Source organism: Zosterops lateralis (assembly GCF_965231275.1).
Source record: "Zosterops lateralis genome assembly, chromosome: 15".
NCBI lineage: Eukaryota > Metazoa > Chordata > Aves > Passeriformes > Zosteropidae > Zosterops > Zosterops lateralis.
The window spans coordinates 12,336,951-12,351,279 of record NC_139775.1 but is presented as its reverse complement, the minus strand read 5'-3'; the positions used below and the strand labels follow the sequence as shown (position 1 = coordinate 12,351,279).

At 39.9% G+C, this 14,329-nt stretch overlaps 1 protein-coding gene across 22 annotated transcripts in view; it reads left to right on the top strand.

Moving 5' to 3' along the window:
* The window catches only part of RBFOX1 (RNA binding fox-1 homolog 1), a 1,119,155-nt gene that overhangs the window by 985,827 nt on the left and 118,999 nt on the right, over positions 1 to 14,329 (top strand). For 21 of the 22 annotated variants that reach the window (XM_083872230.1, XM_083872241.1, XM_083872231.1 and 18 more), the window contains one exon: positions 10,106 to 10,348. In XM_083872230.1, the coding sequence (XP_083728356.1) occupies positions 10,106 to 10,348 (243 nt within the window). Of the gene's footprint in view, positions 1 to 5,616; positions 5,703 to 10,105; positions 10,349 to 14,329 lie in introns of those variants that run through there. The other variant, XM_083872235.1, reaches the window with a different exon arrangement.

Sequence of the window (14,329 nt, the reverse complement as noted above, 5' to 3'; positions counted from 1 at the left end):
TTTAATCTTAGTAGTAAATAACATCAGCGATCATGTTCCATCATTTAATTTCAGTGCCAAGAAAAAACGAGTTGCTGCTTTAACTGGCGTTAGAAAAGATGGCATTGTGGGTCATCTATGTTCCATTGTAAATAACAAAATGGTGCAAATCTTTAACAGAGACTGGAAACAGACACTCTCTGAAAGCAGTGTTAAATAGTTAATGTCTAGATTTTTTCTTTTCCCTGGAAAAAACCTTTCTTGCCACCCATTAATGTTTTTTGACTAAGAATGTCTTATTTCTAGCTAGGCTGGACTAAAAAACCTTCCCATTTTTGTCCTTAAGTACCTGGGCAATACTACTGTGCTTCTCTTTTGTTGCCAAACCTTGATTCCATCACTTGTATGCTCACGTTTTGAGTCTGTCTTCATTATTCTTATTCATAGCCATGGAAGCCTGTTAAGTATCTTCTTTCCTAATGAAGAGTTTATTCCTGCATGGTGAAGTTCTCTTTAGTTGACATCTCAATCAGGCAGCTACCTTGGACTGTTTCCTCTCCTGGGTAAACCTTAGGGATTCATAACCTTTCCCTGGATATCCTGGAGTCTCTTTTTCTGAAGCCCAGTTTTGTAACTCTACTTACTGCTGACTTTCCTGGTCTTCCTCCAAATTCCCAAAGTCACTCATGTCATTGTCTTTATGGAGCTTACCACACAAATGAAACTATTAAATTCACCTGGTTTAAGCAAAGTAAAACAAAACAATCCAGCTTGTGTTTGATCATTTGGCACAGCTTTGCAGGAACTGTTGTCACTTAACCCGGCTCATTCTGGCTTTGAAAGCAGCCCTGTATCCAAATAGCTGAGCAGGGATGATCTGTCAGCTTTGCTGCTTAGGGCAGCTTATGGCATTGCATTCTCATTTCCCTCCCTGGCTGACTGTGTTCCTTGTTTTATTTCAGGTGAGTCATGTAATGATCTCCCATTTGTGGTACTGGGGGTCAGACTTGTGTCACACCTGATGGATGAACTGTGGCTGTCCTGGTGCTGCCCTAGGAAATAATTCACAGGGAAGGTTCATGAAGAGAAATGTCCCCTTTCCTTTTCTGAGGCTCCATCAGAGCTCAGCATTGAAAGATTGTCCCCCTGGTTAAAAGAGGTCACTTAAAGTGTCCAGTTTAAAGAGATGGTATTGGCAGTTCTAACTCCACTAAGGGCTGCTGCCCTTAGGCTTGGGAGGTGCTCTGCTCATTCTGAAGGTCTGCAGAGGTCTCCCAGCCCTGTGTTCTTGTTCCCTGTGTGCAATCCTTGCGGCACCCCTCACTCATCCTGCCCGTGTTTTGTTTATCACCATCTAATCACTAATTAGGTAGTGTGGAACTCTGATCCCATTTCTCTCTGGCATAAATGGCTCTCAAAAATGTTTTTGTAGGTTCAGCACTTTCTGGGGCTGACAGATCTGGTCAATACTTGGCTCTACTCTATGGTATGTCCGTTGCAAGGCCAACTGAAACTCCACATGAGCTGGCATCTCTAAATTGGGAATAACTTGGTGACAACCATTAATATCAATGAGATTAAATTGCTCCATTTAGGCACCTTGAAGAACCAGCTGTATCCAGTCCCAGTCTCCTGAAAAATTGAGTCAGGTGTTTTTTGGAGTGAACTGGAATTGAGGTGTTGAATTCTACTTACAAAAAATCTTGAATGAATAATTTTAGCTATGTTGTAAGAACTTATGAGATTTTTAGAAATAGTCTCTTGAAAACCATATAACTGCAACTACTTTTGGATTTGAATGTGCTCAGTTTTCTCTGCAGACTCTAAACCTTTTCAGAGTTCCATCCTTTACCAATAAGGTGCCATTTAGAGAAGTCTTTTGACTCGAATTCTGGAAATATCTATGCCTGTGCATGGGTTACAAGGCAGGAAGTGTCTCAGTGGAATCCAGAAAAATGGGTTGCAAAGCTCAGGGCAGGGTTGTGCCTGGATCAGACATTGGTTTGCATGGTTTGTCACCTGGGTTGGTATGTCCCATAACTTCAGTGTTGCTGTAAAGAAAAAAAAAGAATTTAAAAAATGGGGTTTTAATCACTTTATTAGAAAAAATAAGAAAATGGACGTATTAGTTTTGTTACAATCCAGCTTTAAAAGGTGGCAGTGGTTTTTGATAAATTAATTTTTGAAATAAATTTTATTTCAGAAGAAAAAATGCAGATAAAATTAGAAAACTTATATGGCTGTAGTTACTGTTTTAGAGGTCATGCAGAAGGTAGAGAAAACTACTCCTTTCTGTGGAGATGGAAGGCATTGTTCCTCTGCATATGCTGAGAATGGTAACGTTTGGCAGAAAATGAAAACGTGTCATGGTTCACAGCATTAAATTAAATCATTTGTGAAACTTGTCTTGCCTGAACTATAAGAATTGCTGCTTCCACACTGCTCTGGCTGTGGATTAAACAAATGAAAATATATTTTTCTAAGGAAACATCTCAAATACATCTCAAAGGATGTTTCTTGAGGACAGAAACAGGCTGGAAGTTGAAATGAGTCTCTTCCTTCTCAGTAAATCCTTTATGAAGAAAGTCATCAAATGGGATAAAAATTTAAAATCCATTTTGAAGCTATTCTGCTACTGTTGAAGCCACATGGAATCCCAGAATGATTCTGATTGAAAGGGAACTTCACTTAATCCCAATATCCCTTTTAAATCAGGGGTAACTACACAGATTAGGTTGCTCAGGGGCTTTTGGAGTTCAGATTTGAAAGTCTCCAGGATGCCATAACCTCTCTGAGCAGCGTTTTCCTATGCTTAACTTCCCTCATATTCATTATCTTACTCTTCAGAGCGAACCAGAATTTACCTTTGGGCAACTTTTAGCTGTTGCTCCTTGTCCTGTCACTCTGTACCTGCAGGTTCAGTCCCTGTAACCTTTGGTTAAGTGGAAGAAGATGCAATTAGGTTGTCTGAGCCCTCCCTTCTGCAGGCCATGCTGACCCAGCTGCCTCTGCCATGTGCTCCAGCCCTGCAGCTGCCCTGGCAACCCAGCACTGAACTCCCAAACACAGCTCCTGTCCTGAGGCACTCCAGACTGGTGTCCCAGTTGCTCTCCCAAGTGCTGTGCAGAGAGGAATGAGCCCTTTCCTCACCTCCCTGACCACCCCTTGCTAATGCAGCCTGCAGAGCAGTTCACACTGGCTGCCTGGAGGGCAGGGCACTGCTTTGTACCCGGCCCTGCTCATCCTTTTCTGCAGAGCTGCTCTCTGGCCAGGCAGCCAGGCCATGGGCCAGTGTGAGGGATTATCCTGGCCCAAGAGCAGGACTTGGCCAGGCTCTCATCAGCCCACTCCTGTAGCTTCTGCAGAGCCCCAGAACTGCTCCCTGATTGCTGTGCTGTGTGTTTGCATTCTGACACTTCACATATGTCTTTTCAGCAGTTTTGGGACCTTGGTCTTGATGCCTGAGGGCTGGAACTCATAGCTGAGTTAAACTTATAAAGGTTGACTGCTAGTCCCTTTAAAAGTCAGTATTCCAGATGGCTTTTCATGCACCTTTTATGTTAAAAACCTAACCCTTTATTTTTGCTATTTGGGTCAAGGATGCTGCATCCTCCTCAGTAGTAAAGGTGTAACACAAATGAGGCGGAGTTTCCTATACTGACTTGTGGATAACAACAAGATCCTTTTATACTTTATACTTTTTAGGAAGTTTTAAGAAGCAATTCTCATTGTAGATACACCCGAGTTCTTCAGAGTGCCTTGCTATGTGGCTCTGAAGGCCATTTTGGAGAATTGTTTTTCAAATGTGATGTAAAAATTGTTTTCAAGGGAAATATTGGTTGATGGAATACAAGGTTGAGCTGCAGTTGGAAAGACCTTAAGAGTCAGAGTTGGAGAAAGGGGGAGGCAGAAAACTTAAAAAGAAATATTTGGGTGTTAACGTGGAAACAAAACAAATCAGTGTGGCAGAGTCATGTCCACTTGAGCCATTGGAAATAGCAGGAAAAAGATTTGCCATGTAGGATAAGGAAAGCTCTGATAATCAATGGTAGCATCATAAAGGCAGTCAAAAGTTTCGGCAGCTGGAATGAGTGAAGATGTGGGAGGGAAGTCTCTGTCTGTGTATATTGGTGTGTCCTTAGTGTTTTGTGCTCTTGAATTCAGGCAGGAATTCAGACTGAGATCTGGCAGGTAGTTTGCTGCTTTCAGTGAAATGTGAGTAAATGTCCTTTGCAGGCTGTTGGGAGGTTTCAGCTGCTGGGCTGTTCCATACCTCAGGCACTGACACAAAGTGAACACGTTGTTATCAAACACGTATGCAGCATAGAAAGAACACAGACTTTCACTGGAATACAGTATGTTACATGTAAAAAAGACCAAAAGTAAATGTTCCTCTGCAATGGGAGACATGAAATGGTACTTTCCTGCTAAGGTAGTAAAAAAATTATCTGTTGCTTATTTATTGTAATCTTTCCTCCCCTATTCTCTCTGAAAAAAGTTACTCTGCATTATCTTACTTTTGGAAGCTGAATTTGGCTTTGTCCTGAACTTTCCAAAAAAGAGCGGTGGCTGCAGCATTCATTTTGTGTGATTGCAGAAGCAAATGATGCGAGTCAAGTGGCCTGGTCAGATAATTAAGCTACAACAGAGAAAGCTCGCAGAGTCAGTCAGTTGTGATTATCAGTCCAGTGTGGTTGGATGTCTGATTCCTTCTGAAAAATCCAAAGTGGCTGCTTTTATTATCATTAATTGGGGAGTGCCAGCAACAAATCTGGAAGAATTACCCTGCCACTTCAAAGAATTCCAATATATTTCAGTTGGAATATAAGTTTAATGATGAATTGATGACTGTTTGTTGCTCTGCCCACCTCTTAGAATTGGAAGGTTTGTTAGAATAATTCCAGTGTTACGTGTCTGCCCTGCTTCTGAACCCTGATGTCTGTAGGCAGTCTGCAACAGTGGCAATAAATGTGTATTCTTTGGGGCTGGCTGAATCTTTTGAGGGTCTTTTTTTTGTTATTCTTTTCTTTATTTCTTTAGATAGGAGTTCAATCATTTTGAAGCTATCTCTGGAGCATCTAGGAAAGTTCCTTTAAGAGTGAAACATTAGGTTGCTTAAAGTGCCTCACAGAACTGAACCTTGGAAGGACTTCAGAAATATTTCCCCTGCTAAGCGAGAGCGATGTCATGAAATGAAACAAAAAAGGAAACAATATTTCATTTGAATGGAAGGATAAAGTACATTTAATCCAAACCAGGCTAGTTCAGTATCCGCGGTTTGCTTGTGGCGTTCAGCAATTTTAAGATCAGAACCTTATTGATATTAACTCTGCCACATGGAGGAGGAATTAATCCCACAGAAATGCATGTGTGTAACTGGACATTGTAGCTATCACAAAGCCAAAATTTAGGGTGTTTTTTTTTTAATTTTGGAAGTTTTTTAGTTTTGGAACTCTGAACACAGACGCGTTAATTTTAAAACAAAACCCTTCAGCTTCCGGCAACTTCCATAGTAGCATTCCCAATGTTTTTTAAACAGCTATTAACATAGTCAAGCTGTGTTTTTTCCCCTCCTTCCCTGTGTAATCATCTGCTCGGTGGTGCACTCCAGGAGCAGTGGCAGGAGCCAGAGGAGTGGCCTGCTGTGATTGATGGGGCGCGGCCGGCGCGGAGGGAGCCCCATCTGGACCAGGTTTTGGGAGCAGTCAGATGCTGCCAGGGAGGTCAGAGAACCCTGCCTGGGCTCTCCCCTTCCCTCAACACCCCCATCTCCCCCAGCCCTGCACCACTCACACGGCCCCAGCCAGCACTGATGCTCCTCTGGGGCAGATGTTGCATGGCCTGGGACCAGAGCAGCTGCCAAGTTTATGGAGAAAAGAGGCAGCACCATGGTACGGCAGGTATTTACACTTTTATTTCTACTTGGAACTCTTGATTTTTAGTCAAGCCAGGGCAGTTCTTATAAGCAGCTGCACCACTGCATGCAAGACTTTCTAACCCTGTTTTGATGCTTAAATCTGGAGGAGGGCAAAGCTATGGGGAATCCTGTGCTTGATAGATGTAACTGAGCCCTTAGAACCAGCAGGTTTGCACAGAAATGTTGCATTTTTCTTCTCCGTTTCCATGCCCTAAGGATACGATGCAGTTTGGCTCATTTAACTACAGTACAGGAGGCTTGCTCTAAATGTGAGACGTCTCTTGCCAAAGAAACAAAATGCACCAAACGGAAAACGGAGCAAAACAAACAATAAACTGTGAGTTCGACTTCCAAATGCAGGCAAACAGAAAGGTTCCCATTGAATATATTTTTATCCTGCAAATGTGTTAAAAAAAAGAAAAAAGAACGCTGCATAAGTAATGTTTTCTGTGCTCTCTCCTATGTGTACAAACATAACAAGCTTGCTTTATTATGTTTTGACACTTTTTATACATTTCTTAATTATGAAATCCTTTCAGAGCAGGCAATGCTGAAAAGGCATTTGAGATCTGAGATAGTAGGAGCAGTTTAAATTCTAAGATTTTCTTCAAATGGGGTAACATGGATGAAATAGGAGAACCTTCACTTGCCTACATTGTCGGAATCTTTTTTTGTTGTTGTTTTTTTTTTTTTTTTGATTCTTTAGAGTTCAACATTTGACCAGAAAGCAATAAATTTAGTTTTATACACTGCCACGTAAAGCATATTTTTCAGTTGAAATGTGGTTTTCATTAAGCCTCGGGCCAGAACATTTAGCAGAGCCTGACTGTCTGCCATCCTTTGTTCTCCTTGCTCTTGCCAACAACCACTTTTTAAAAAAATCCATGCACAAAGTGAGCGTTAAGGGGTCATTTAATCTTAAAGATACTTAAAACTGAGTCTGAAGGGACAACTTCTGTTTAGCCTCTCCTGCCTAGGTGGTATTAAGCCATGCCTGTGTACTGTCATACACAGCTTGGAAATTACTCTAATACCTGAGTTCATAGGCTAATGTAGGATCAATATTTCCTCTTGCTTTTAGGGCCATTTCATATTTTCAGCTTAATGCATTAGAATTTATTATTTCTTTTATTCATTTCAGCCCACTGTATTTTAAAGAGCACAATAAAGGAGCATTTTAGGTGATTCTATTTAAAGAATATTTGGTTCCTGAAAGTCGGTTCCAGTGTGTCTGTTGTGTACTCTGGGGTTTCCATCAACCATATGTATTTACAAGTGTGTAATAACTGACACTTCATTGTTCTTGATAGAAATTAGTATTTTGAGCAATTAGCTTTAGCTCTTATTAGCCAAGTAAATAGTAAAGAACTTGTTTAAACATACATGCTTTTATATTGCATTGTAATACTGTGTCTATTGAATTAATTAAGAATAATAAATTAACACTAATTTTAAAGGTTAGGAAAGGCTTCAGTAGCCACTTATTTTAAGGGATGAACATCTCAGATTTATTGTCACTCTCATTTTAAACTTAGGGCCTGCAGTAGCATGTGCAAGTTTAATTTCTTTAATGTCCCTTGCCTTCCAACAATTAAATGAACCTGCAGAGCTTCCACTGATAATCTTGTGTCAGTTTTCTGCTTTAAGCATATTGGGGGTGGTTTCTCCAATGGCGAGGCTGTAAATCTCTGCATATGTACAAGTTAGTAAAAAAAATAAAAATAAAAAGGAGACAAATCCCTTTGATTTGTCTCAAAATCCCTGACCTTTTTTGTTTACTTATTAATGGGGTCTCATTTATAAATAAATGAGCCAGACCTCAGCTGAACACATGTAATGGAAGAGGCAGAAGAGTCTCAGCATTGTGGAGGTTCTGAAATTGCCAGCACAATTTGCCATTAGGTGATAAATGTAAAAAGTTTGGAGTTGCTGGTAAAAATAATAGAAAAGTTCAGCCCTCTTAATTAAATATGAGCTGTAATTAGCACTAGGTGTGGATGCTTTGAATATTAATTAGGGTCCTCATGGAACTGCTGTCAAGGTTAATGAGAAACAGTGAGGGTCTCAGCAACATCTGGTTTAGGACTGTAGGTGGTACAAAACCCTTTAGATGAAATGTACCTGGACATCACCCCTTGGTCCTTCCGTTGCCATTGCTGATCTTTTTTAACAGCTGCTGACTCTGAGGCCGTGTTCAGCATCTGACAGGAAGGAATGGCTTAAGGACCAGCACTAACCAGCTCCTGTGTTTCAAAAGCAGCACAGTGAAAATGCTTATAGAGGCAAAATCTGGATTTGCTTTTGTTCATTCTTACCCTTTGCTCAAGTCCCTCCTGAAACAGGCTGATTAAAAAATTTAAGGTTGGCTGCCTCCCACACAAGTTTTAAAAGTCCTTCTTTAACATTTAATGAATGTCTCTGGTGTAATCCAGTCATTCCTGGGTTTTGCTTCATCTGGATTTCCTTATATTTTTTTTAATAGTGAAAATACTAGGTAAAAGAAATAAGAAAGGAACGTTGTCATTTTAATATTAGAGTGTAAAAGTACACATTTACAAGAGTTTTTAACCTCCACGGAAATTTAACAGGGCCAGTTTCAGTGCAGCATTAGCCTTGCTAAGACTGTAGATATGCAAACAAATCTTAGTGACTAAACCCTGTGAAGTCAGTAAATGACACTGGTTTCCTGCTAAAGACGGCTGAATGAAGCAATGGAAACCACTTGCTCAAGGCCATACACTAAACCAGCTGCAAAAATGGGATTTAAATTAGAGAGGGTTTGATTGCTAATATAAATTTCTAATTTTTTAGGACATGCTGAGTGCCTTTTACAAAGGAAAATTCAGTTTTCTCTTTTAAGCCTGTCAAGTACCAGGACTTAACTCCTGTGCAAATTCTTAAAAGCTCTTGAGTTCAGGACGAGTTCAGGTCAGAGAAGTGATGTCTGAATTAGTTGAAATTGGCTGGAAATGCCCTTAAGTATAAAGTGCAGAAGAATGTCTTTTATTCATCCAGCCTATTTTAAATTAGGAAGTCATGGACTGATGAGTACAAATAAAATCCCTGCAATAGCCTTGGACAGGTGCCTGTACCATGTACGTTGGTAGGAGAATGATGAAGTAGTTGGAAAGGTAATTATATTTTAACTTAACTTTGCATTTTCACGTTCCTTGCTACTTAGTGGGATAATTTTATTTTGTAAATTAGTTTATCTGAGGTTGGGATAGTGTCTGCCCTAATGGCCTCTAATGCTGTCTCAGGCAAAATCCCGTTTTGGACATTTTTTATATAGGTTCAGAAAGATTGTAGTGTACATTTCCTCCTCTAGAATTATTGCTTTTTGGTGTGAGCAAAGCATTTAGTCAGAAATTTTCTAATTGATCAATTAACAGGCTTGGCTATTCTTTATTATATCAAATAGAAACATAGATCTGTCTATAAAGGCATGAGGATAATGTTATTAATGCTATAGGCTAAATGTGATCTGAAAATGAAATACTATTGTCTTCAAATGTAAAACCTTTGAAGTTCTTAAATCTATTTCTCTTGACATAGAATTTTTCCTTTATGTTATTTAAGGTTTTGAACTGATGCACTTTTAGATTCAAATATTTAATATTTTGGCTGGATCTCATAATTATTTTGCATTTGTGGCATGCAGTTGCTCAATACAGAGTACCTCAGATATCTCAGGGCATTATTTTACATCAGTATTTTTTAGTGTTTGTTAACAGTATGCATCCAAGTCCCGCCATGTGTGTGGGTTACATATATTGTGTTCTGCAAATGGTCAGTCAGAGTGATCACAGGCTGGGGGCTGAGCTCACCCAAGCTCTGTGCTGGCAGTTGTGCTCAGGAACCTTTGGAATAAACTGCCTTTGTCCTGCTTCCTTGTGTGAGTTGAGGCATCATTAGTGCAGGCAGATCTCAGTGACCTTTCCCGCTTAAAGACTAGTCTACAATTATCCAGCGAGCAATAGATTTGTTTGTCTAATTATGGTAATATTTAATAGGGTTGACAAAATGGATTTAATGCAGATAAGAAATATTCTCCTTAAGAAGCAGCCACTGTGCCCTTTTTGAGGCCAGGATGCTTCATCCCTCTCCGCGTTACGGGTGCGGGACCTTCACCGATTTTATCTCACGCCGCGTTTCTTCCCTTTTTTATTATCATTATATTTTTTCTTCTTTTCCCTTTGATTTCCACAGGGTAATCAGGAAGCTACAGCACCTCCTGACACAATGGCACAGCCTTATGCCTCGGCGCAGTTCGCTCCACCCCAGAACGGCATCCCTGCAGAATACACAGCCCCACATCCGCACCCAGCTCCAGACTACACAGGCCAGAGCACTGTTCCAGAGCACACGTTAAACATGTACCCTCCTGCCCAGACACACTCTGAACAGAGTGCACCTGACACAAATGCACAAACTGTCTCCGGCACAGCCACAGTAAGTCAAGGTTACTGCTCTTTCTAAAGCTCTGTATGTATTTATCAATGATGTTTTTTTCCCTTGACACACTTCATTTGCGTTAGGCTTAGTCACCCTGTTAAGGCTGGAGGCCTGTCAGAGTTTGCTGTTGAACCTGGAGAATGTTTTCTCACTGGGTTTGGAGCTTCTTAGTACGTGTTGGAGCTCTGTGGAACCTGGAGTTTCATTTTCAACAGTGTTAGACAAAATGATTAATAGCCAGCCCGTGAATCACAACATAAATTTTAATTAAGTCCAATATGGAAAAACATTGCAAATGAGTGTTTGTAGGCATTCATTTGTGAGGCCAAAGAAAGCAACCAAAAGACCCCAAACCACACTCATTTGATTATTTTTAATGACCTCTGCGTTTTCGACACGAGTAGTTTTAATAAAAGAATTACTTGAATGATCCTGTACAAAATTTACTGTGCGAATTAGTATTGTGAAGAGCATGTCTGCAATATTGTATTTTCTAGAGAGCTTGTTTGTGCAGCCATTACCCAAGTTGTGTGTGGATCTGTGCTAAACAGAGCAGAAATGATAGACTTTCCGTCTATTTGATTTATATGTGAAGTTCTGAAGTGTCATGAATTATGCAAGAGACTCCTTGGATGGCTCTACCTTGTAATTTAAGTCGCAAATTTCACACGCTGATAGTTTAGTGTTTCTGTCTTAATTCTAGACTAGGACCCAATATATCCAGTGCCAAGGGCTGGCAGATTTCTGAGCCATCAACCAGCCCCTTGTGTTACATGTGCAGGATGGAGCTCAGAACAGGCAGTGCTTGGAACTTCTCTCCTGGCTGTCCTCATCCTTGCCTCAGCTTACCTCCCCTTCCATCCTGGATCATGTCCAGCCTAAAAAGGTTTTGTGCATTAGGGCAAGAAGAAAAGGAAAGCACATTCTCTTAAATGAGTTCTGCAAATTTGTGTTTGTCGCCATGCCACTAATTTCTTTCTATGGGTTGAACAAGAAAGAAAAGCAATAGCAAAGGCATCAAACAATATTCTTTGCTATTATGACAGTGAAATCCTTGTGAATTAATTACACACTTTTTTGTGGTTTATGCTGTAAAATGTTTTGGTCTTTTTATTTTTAACTTGGTAACTTTTTGTTGCCCTGAGTTTCTCTTTTCTCTGGTACTGGGAGAAAGTTTAAATTGAAGAGCATCCTATTTGCTGATATCTCATAGTATTCTTTGCAGGTCTACTGTGTCTCCTCTTATCCATCTCTTTGCTAAGTTAAATTCCTGGTTCTTTCCAGCTTTTAAAACTTGCTTCCATAATCATTTTTGATTGTTGTCCAACTCTTGTCAAATACCACTGTCATTGGTTTAGAGCAAGAATCCTAAGCTGAATAGACACTCCAGAAGAGATTGGATATTGACGAAAAAGATAGTCTTGCCTACTGTACCTTTTTTTTGTTCTTTTGTGTTCTCTGATTTTGCTTGCTTTTTGTGACCACTGCTGCAACCTGAACAATCCACTGTGATGGCCAGCTCAGCCTTTTCATGTTTTGAAACTGTTTCTGTTCAGTCCTGAAGTAAAATACTGACAGTGCTAAAATCAATGGTAAAAGACCCGTCGATGGGAGTGGGACAGGAGCTCATCCCTCATCATTTATTGCTTTCAATTGATTGTGTTTCCTCACCCCGTTTTGATTTTTCAGTTTGAAGAAATGTCAGTCACTTTATCAGAGAAGTCAGAGATGTGTTTTCCCAACATTTTCCATAGCAAGGGCTGGTGAAAAGACATAGTTTGGATTGTCTGCAGTGCCCTTATCTTCTTCAAGTGCTCTATTCAATCCCAGCTCTAGCAAATCCAATGATTCCCTGCAAAGTTTCCTGCTTCTGATATGCAAATAGGCTTTATTGTTATTTGGCTTTGTGTCCTTTGCTATCTGCTCTTACTTGCTTTTTGCCTTCCTAATATCCAACTTGTATTTTACCTGTCAGACACCTTTTCCCTTCTGTTTCCCCTTGGAGTGAATTTCCATTCTCTGCAGGATAACACTTCAATTCCACTAACCTGTTATATTCAGGGAATATGGTATAGTTATTTGCTCTTTTTTATTGTGGATCCTTTCCTTGCATTCTGGTTTCCTTTCTTACAGAGGAATGGACAGAAAATGTTGAAGTAGCTCTCATGCTGTTTATAAAGAATTAGATTTCCTTCCTTTTGACTTCAGGGTCTATTTGAGAAAGTTTTGGTATGGTTCAGTTTGTAAAAAAAGATATATATTTTTTTCTAAATTGCTATGTTATATTGAAAGCTGTGGATGCTCTCCCTCAAGAACAGCGCAATGAAAAGGCAGGTTTCCAAGAAGTCTGTTTATCTATGGATCTGCACTGACATTTAACACATTGTTCACCAGTCGGCTTTACAAATGTACAGACAAATATTGCTTGCACAATTTAATTACAGGGACCTTGGTTTAAAATCTGTTATGCTGGGTGTCATTAGCCATTGCTCTTGGCAAACTGTGGAGACTCACTAAATAGATATATGCAGATTGATCCCAGGCAGATTTAACATGGCCTTTGTAATATTATGAGCGTCCAGTTGTGAGCAACTCTCTGTAGGTTTAATAATATAACTTTTTATTATGAAAGAGAGTTTCAATAGCACCGTGTCAACATTGCAACTCCATGTGATCTTTATTGGTGAAGGAGAAAAATTTTGATTTTTTTCTGATTCCTGCTAGCTTTGAGAATAGTTGATTTCCAGTCAAGGAGATTTGAATGGGGACATAGTGGCATTTTTTTGGTAGGTCCCAATGGTTTTACTCAATTTCCTTTCAATAAGCTGTTTGTAACATGCATTTGAAAGAAGAACAATCAATTGGCCAGTCATTCACAAAAGAATGCTGTTGTGGTTAAGGACAAGCTGCTAGAGGCAAGATCAGTTTTTGAATTTTTTTTTACTCGCAGATTTATGTATGTGTGGAGGTGGATACACCATTAAACATGGATCTTAAAATTTTGCAACGTGAACCTAAAAAACTGCAGGGCAATTGTCTAAACTGTAGAATTACTACCATGAAGGACTGAATCCATGCTGAGGTGAGATACATCCCAGGCTTTCTCTGAGTGCCCCAGGTTCTTTCATCTTGTCTGAAAGGATGTCTAGTGCCACCTAAACCTCAATAAGACAGAAATAATAAAAATAAACTCATTCTGTACAACTTCCCTTGAATCCTTTACTGCAGCCCAGGGTGTGATCCTGGCTTAGCTGGAGCCACTACCAGGATCCCTATTTGTAGCAAACTGAACAAAATCCCAATCAGTGGTTTTATTACAGGTTTCCAATTTTGTGCAGAGTGCTCTTGTGATTCACGTTCAAAAGTACTTCACGTACTCCTGCACACGGTATTGTACTTGCAGCAAGTGTCTTTCCTAGTGACCAGTTTTAATCTATTTAGGTAAAATAGTGTAACACTCTATTCTGTCAGAGTAAGTGCTGGAACAAGAGGTGCTCAGGTTGTATGTGCAGGGATTGCTAACTCTGATTGTGGTGCTGTGAAACAGGAGAAGAGGGACAGGATGAAAGGGGAGTAAATTATTAAAGACAGGATGACTTAGCTGAAATAATATAAAATCACTGATGTGCAGTAAAATACTGTCAAAAGTTACTTGGAGTCTTCTCTGAGCATCTCTGGTTTTCATCTCTTTGGATCCATATGTTTGTTGAGTAAGGAGGAAGTGCATCTGAGTATATCCAAAATCAATAATCACCCAGCAGTGGGTTATTTAAGTGCTGGTCGACTTTTGGAGTCGCAGAACATCAAGCATGCTTTAAGTCATTAACAAAAGTAGTAAATGGCTTCTTCCTAGAAGGTTGGATCTATGAAGAGTATGTCACAAAGTTATGCTAAAAGTAACATCTGATGATTTTGCAGAGTGGTTTGGAGTACTACGTTAAGTAGTTATGCGTATTAAAGTATTTTTAAGTGAGACAT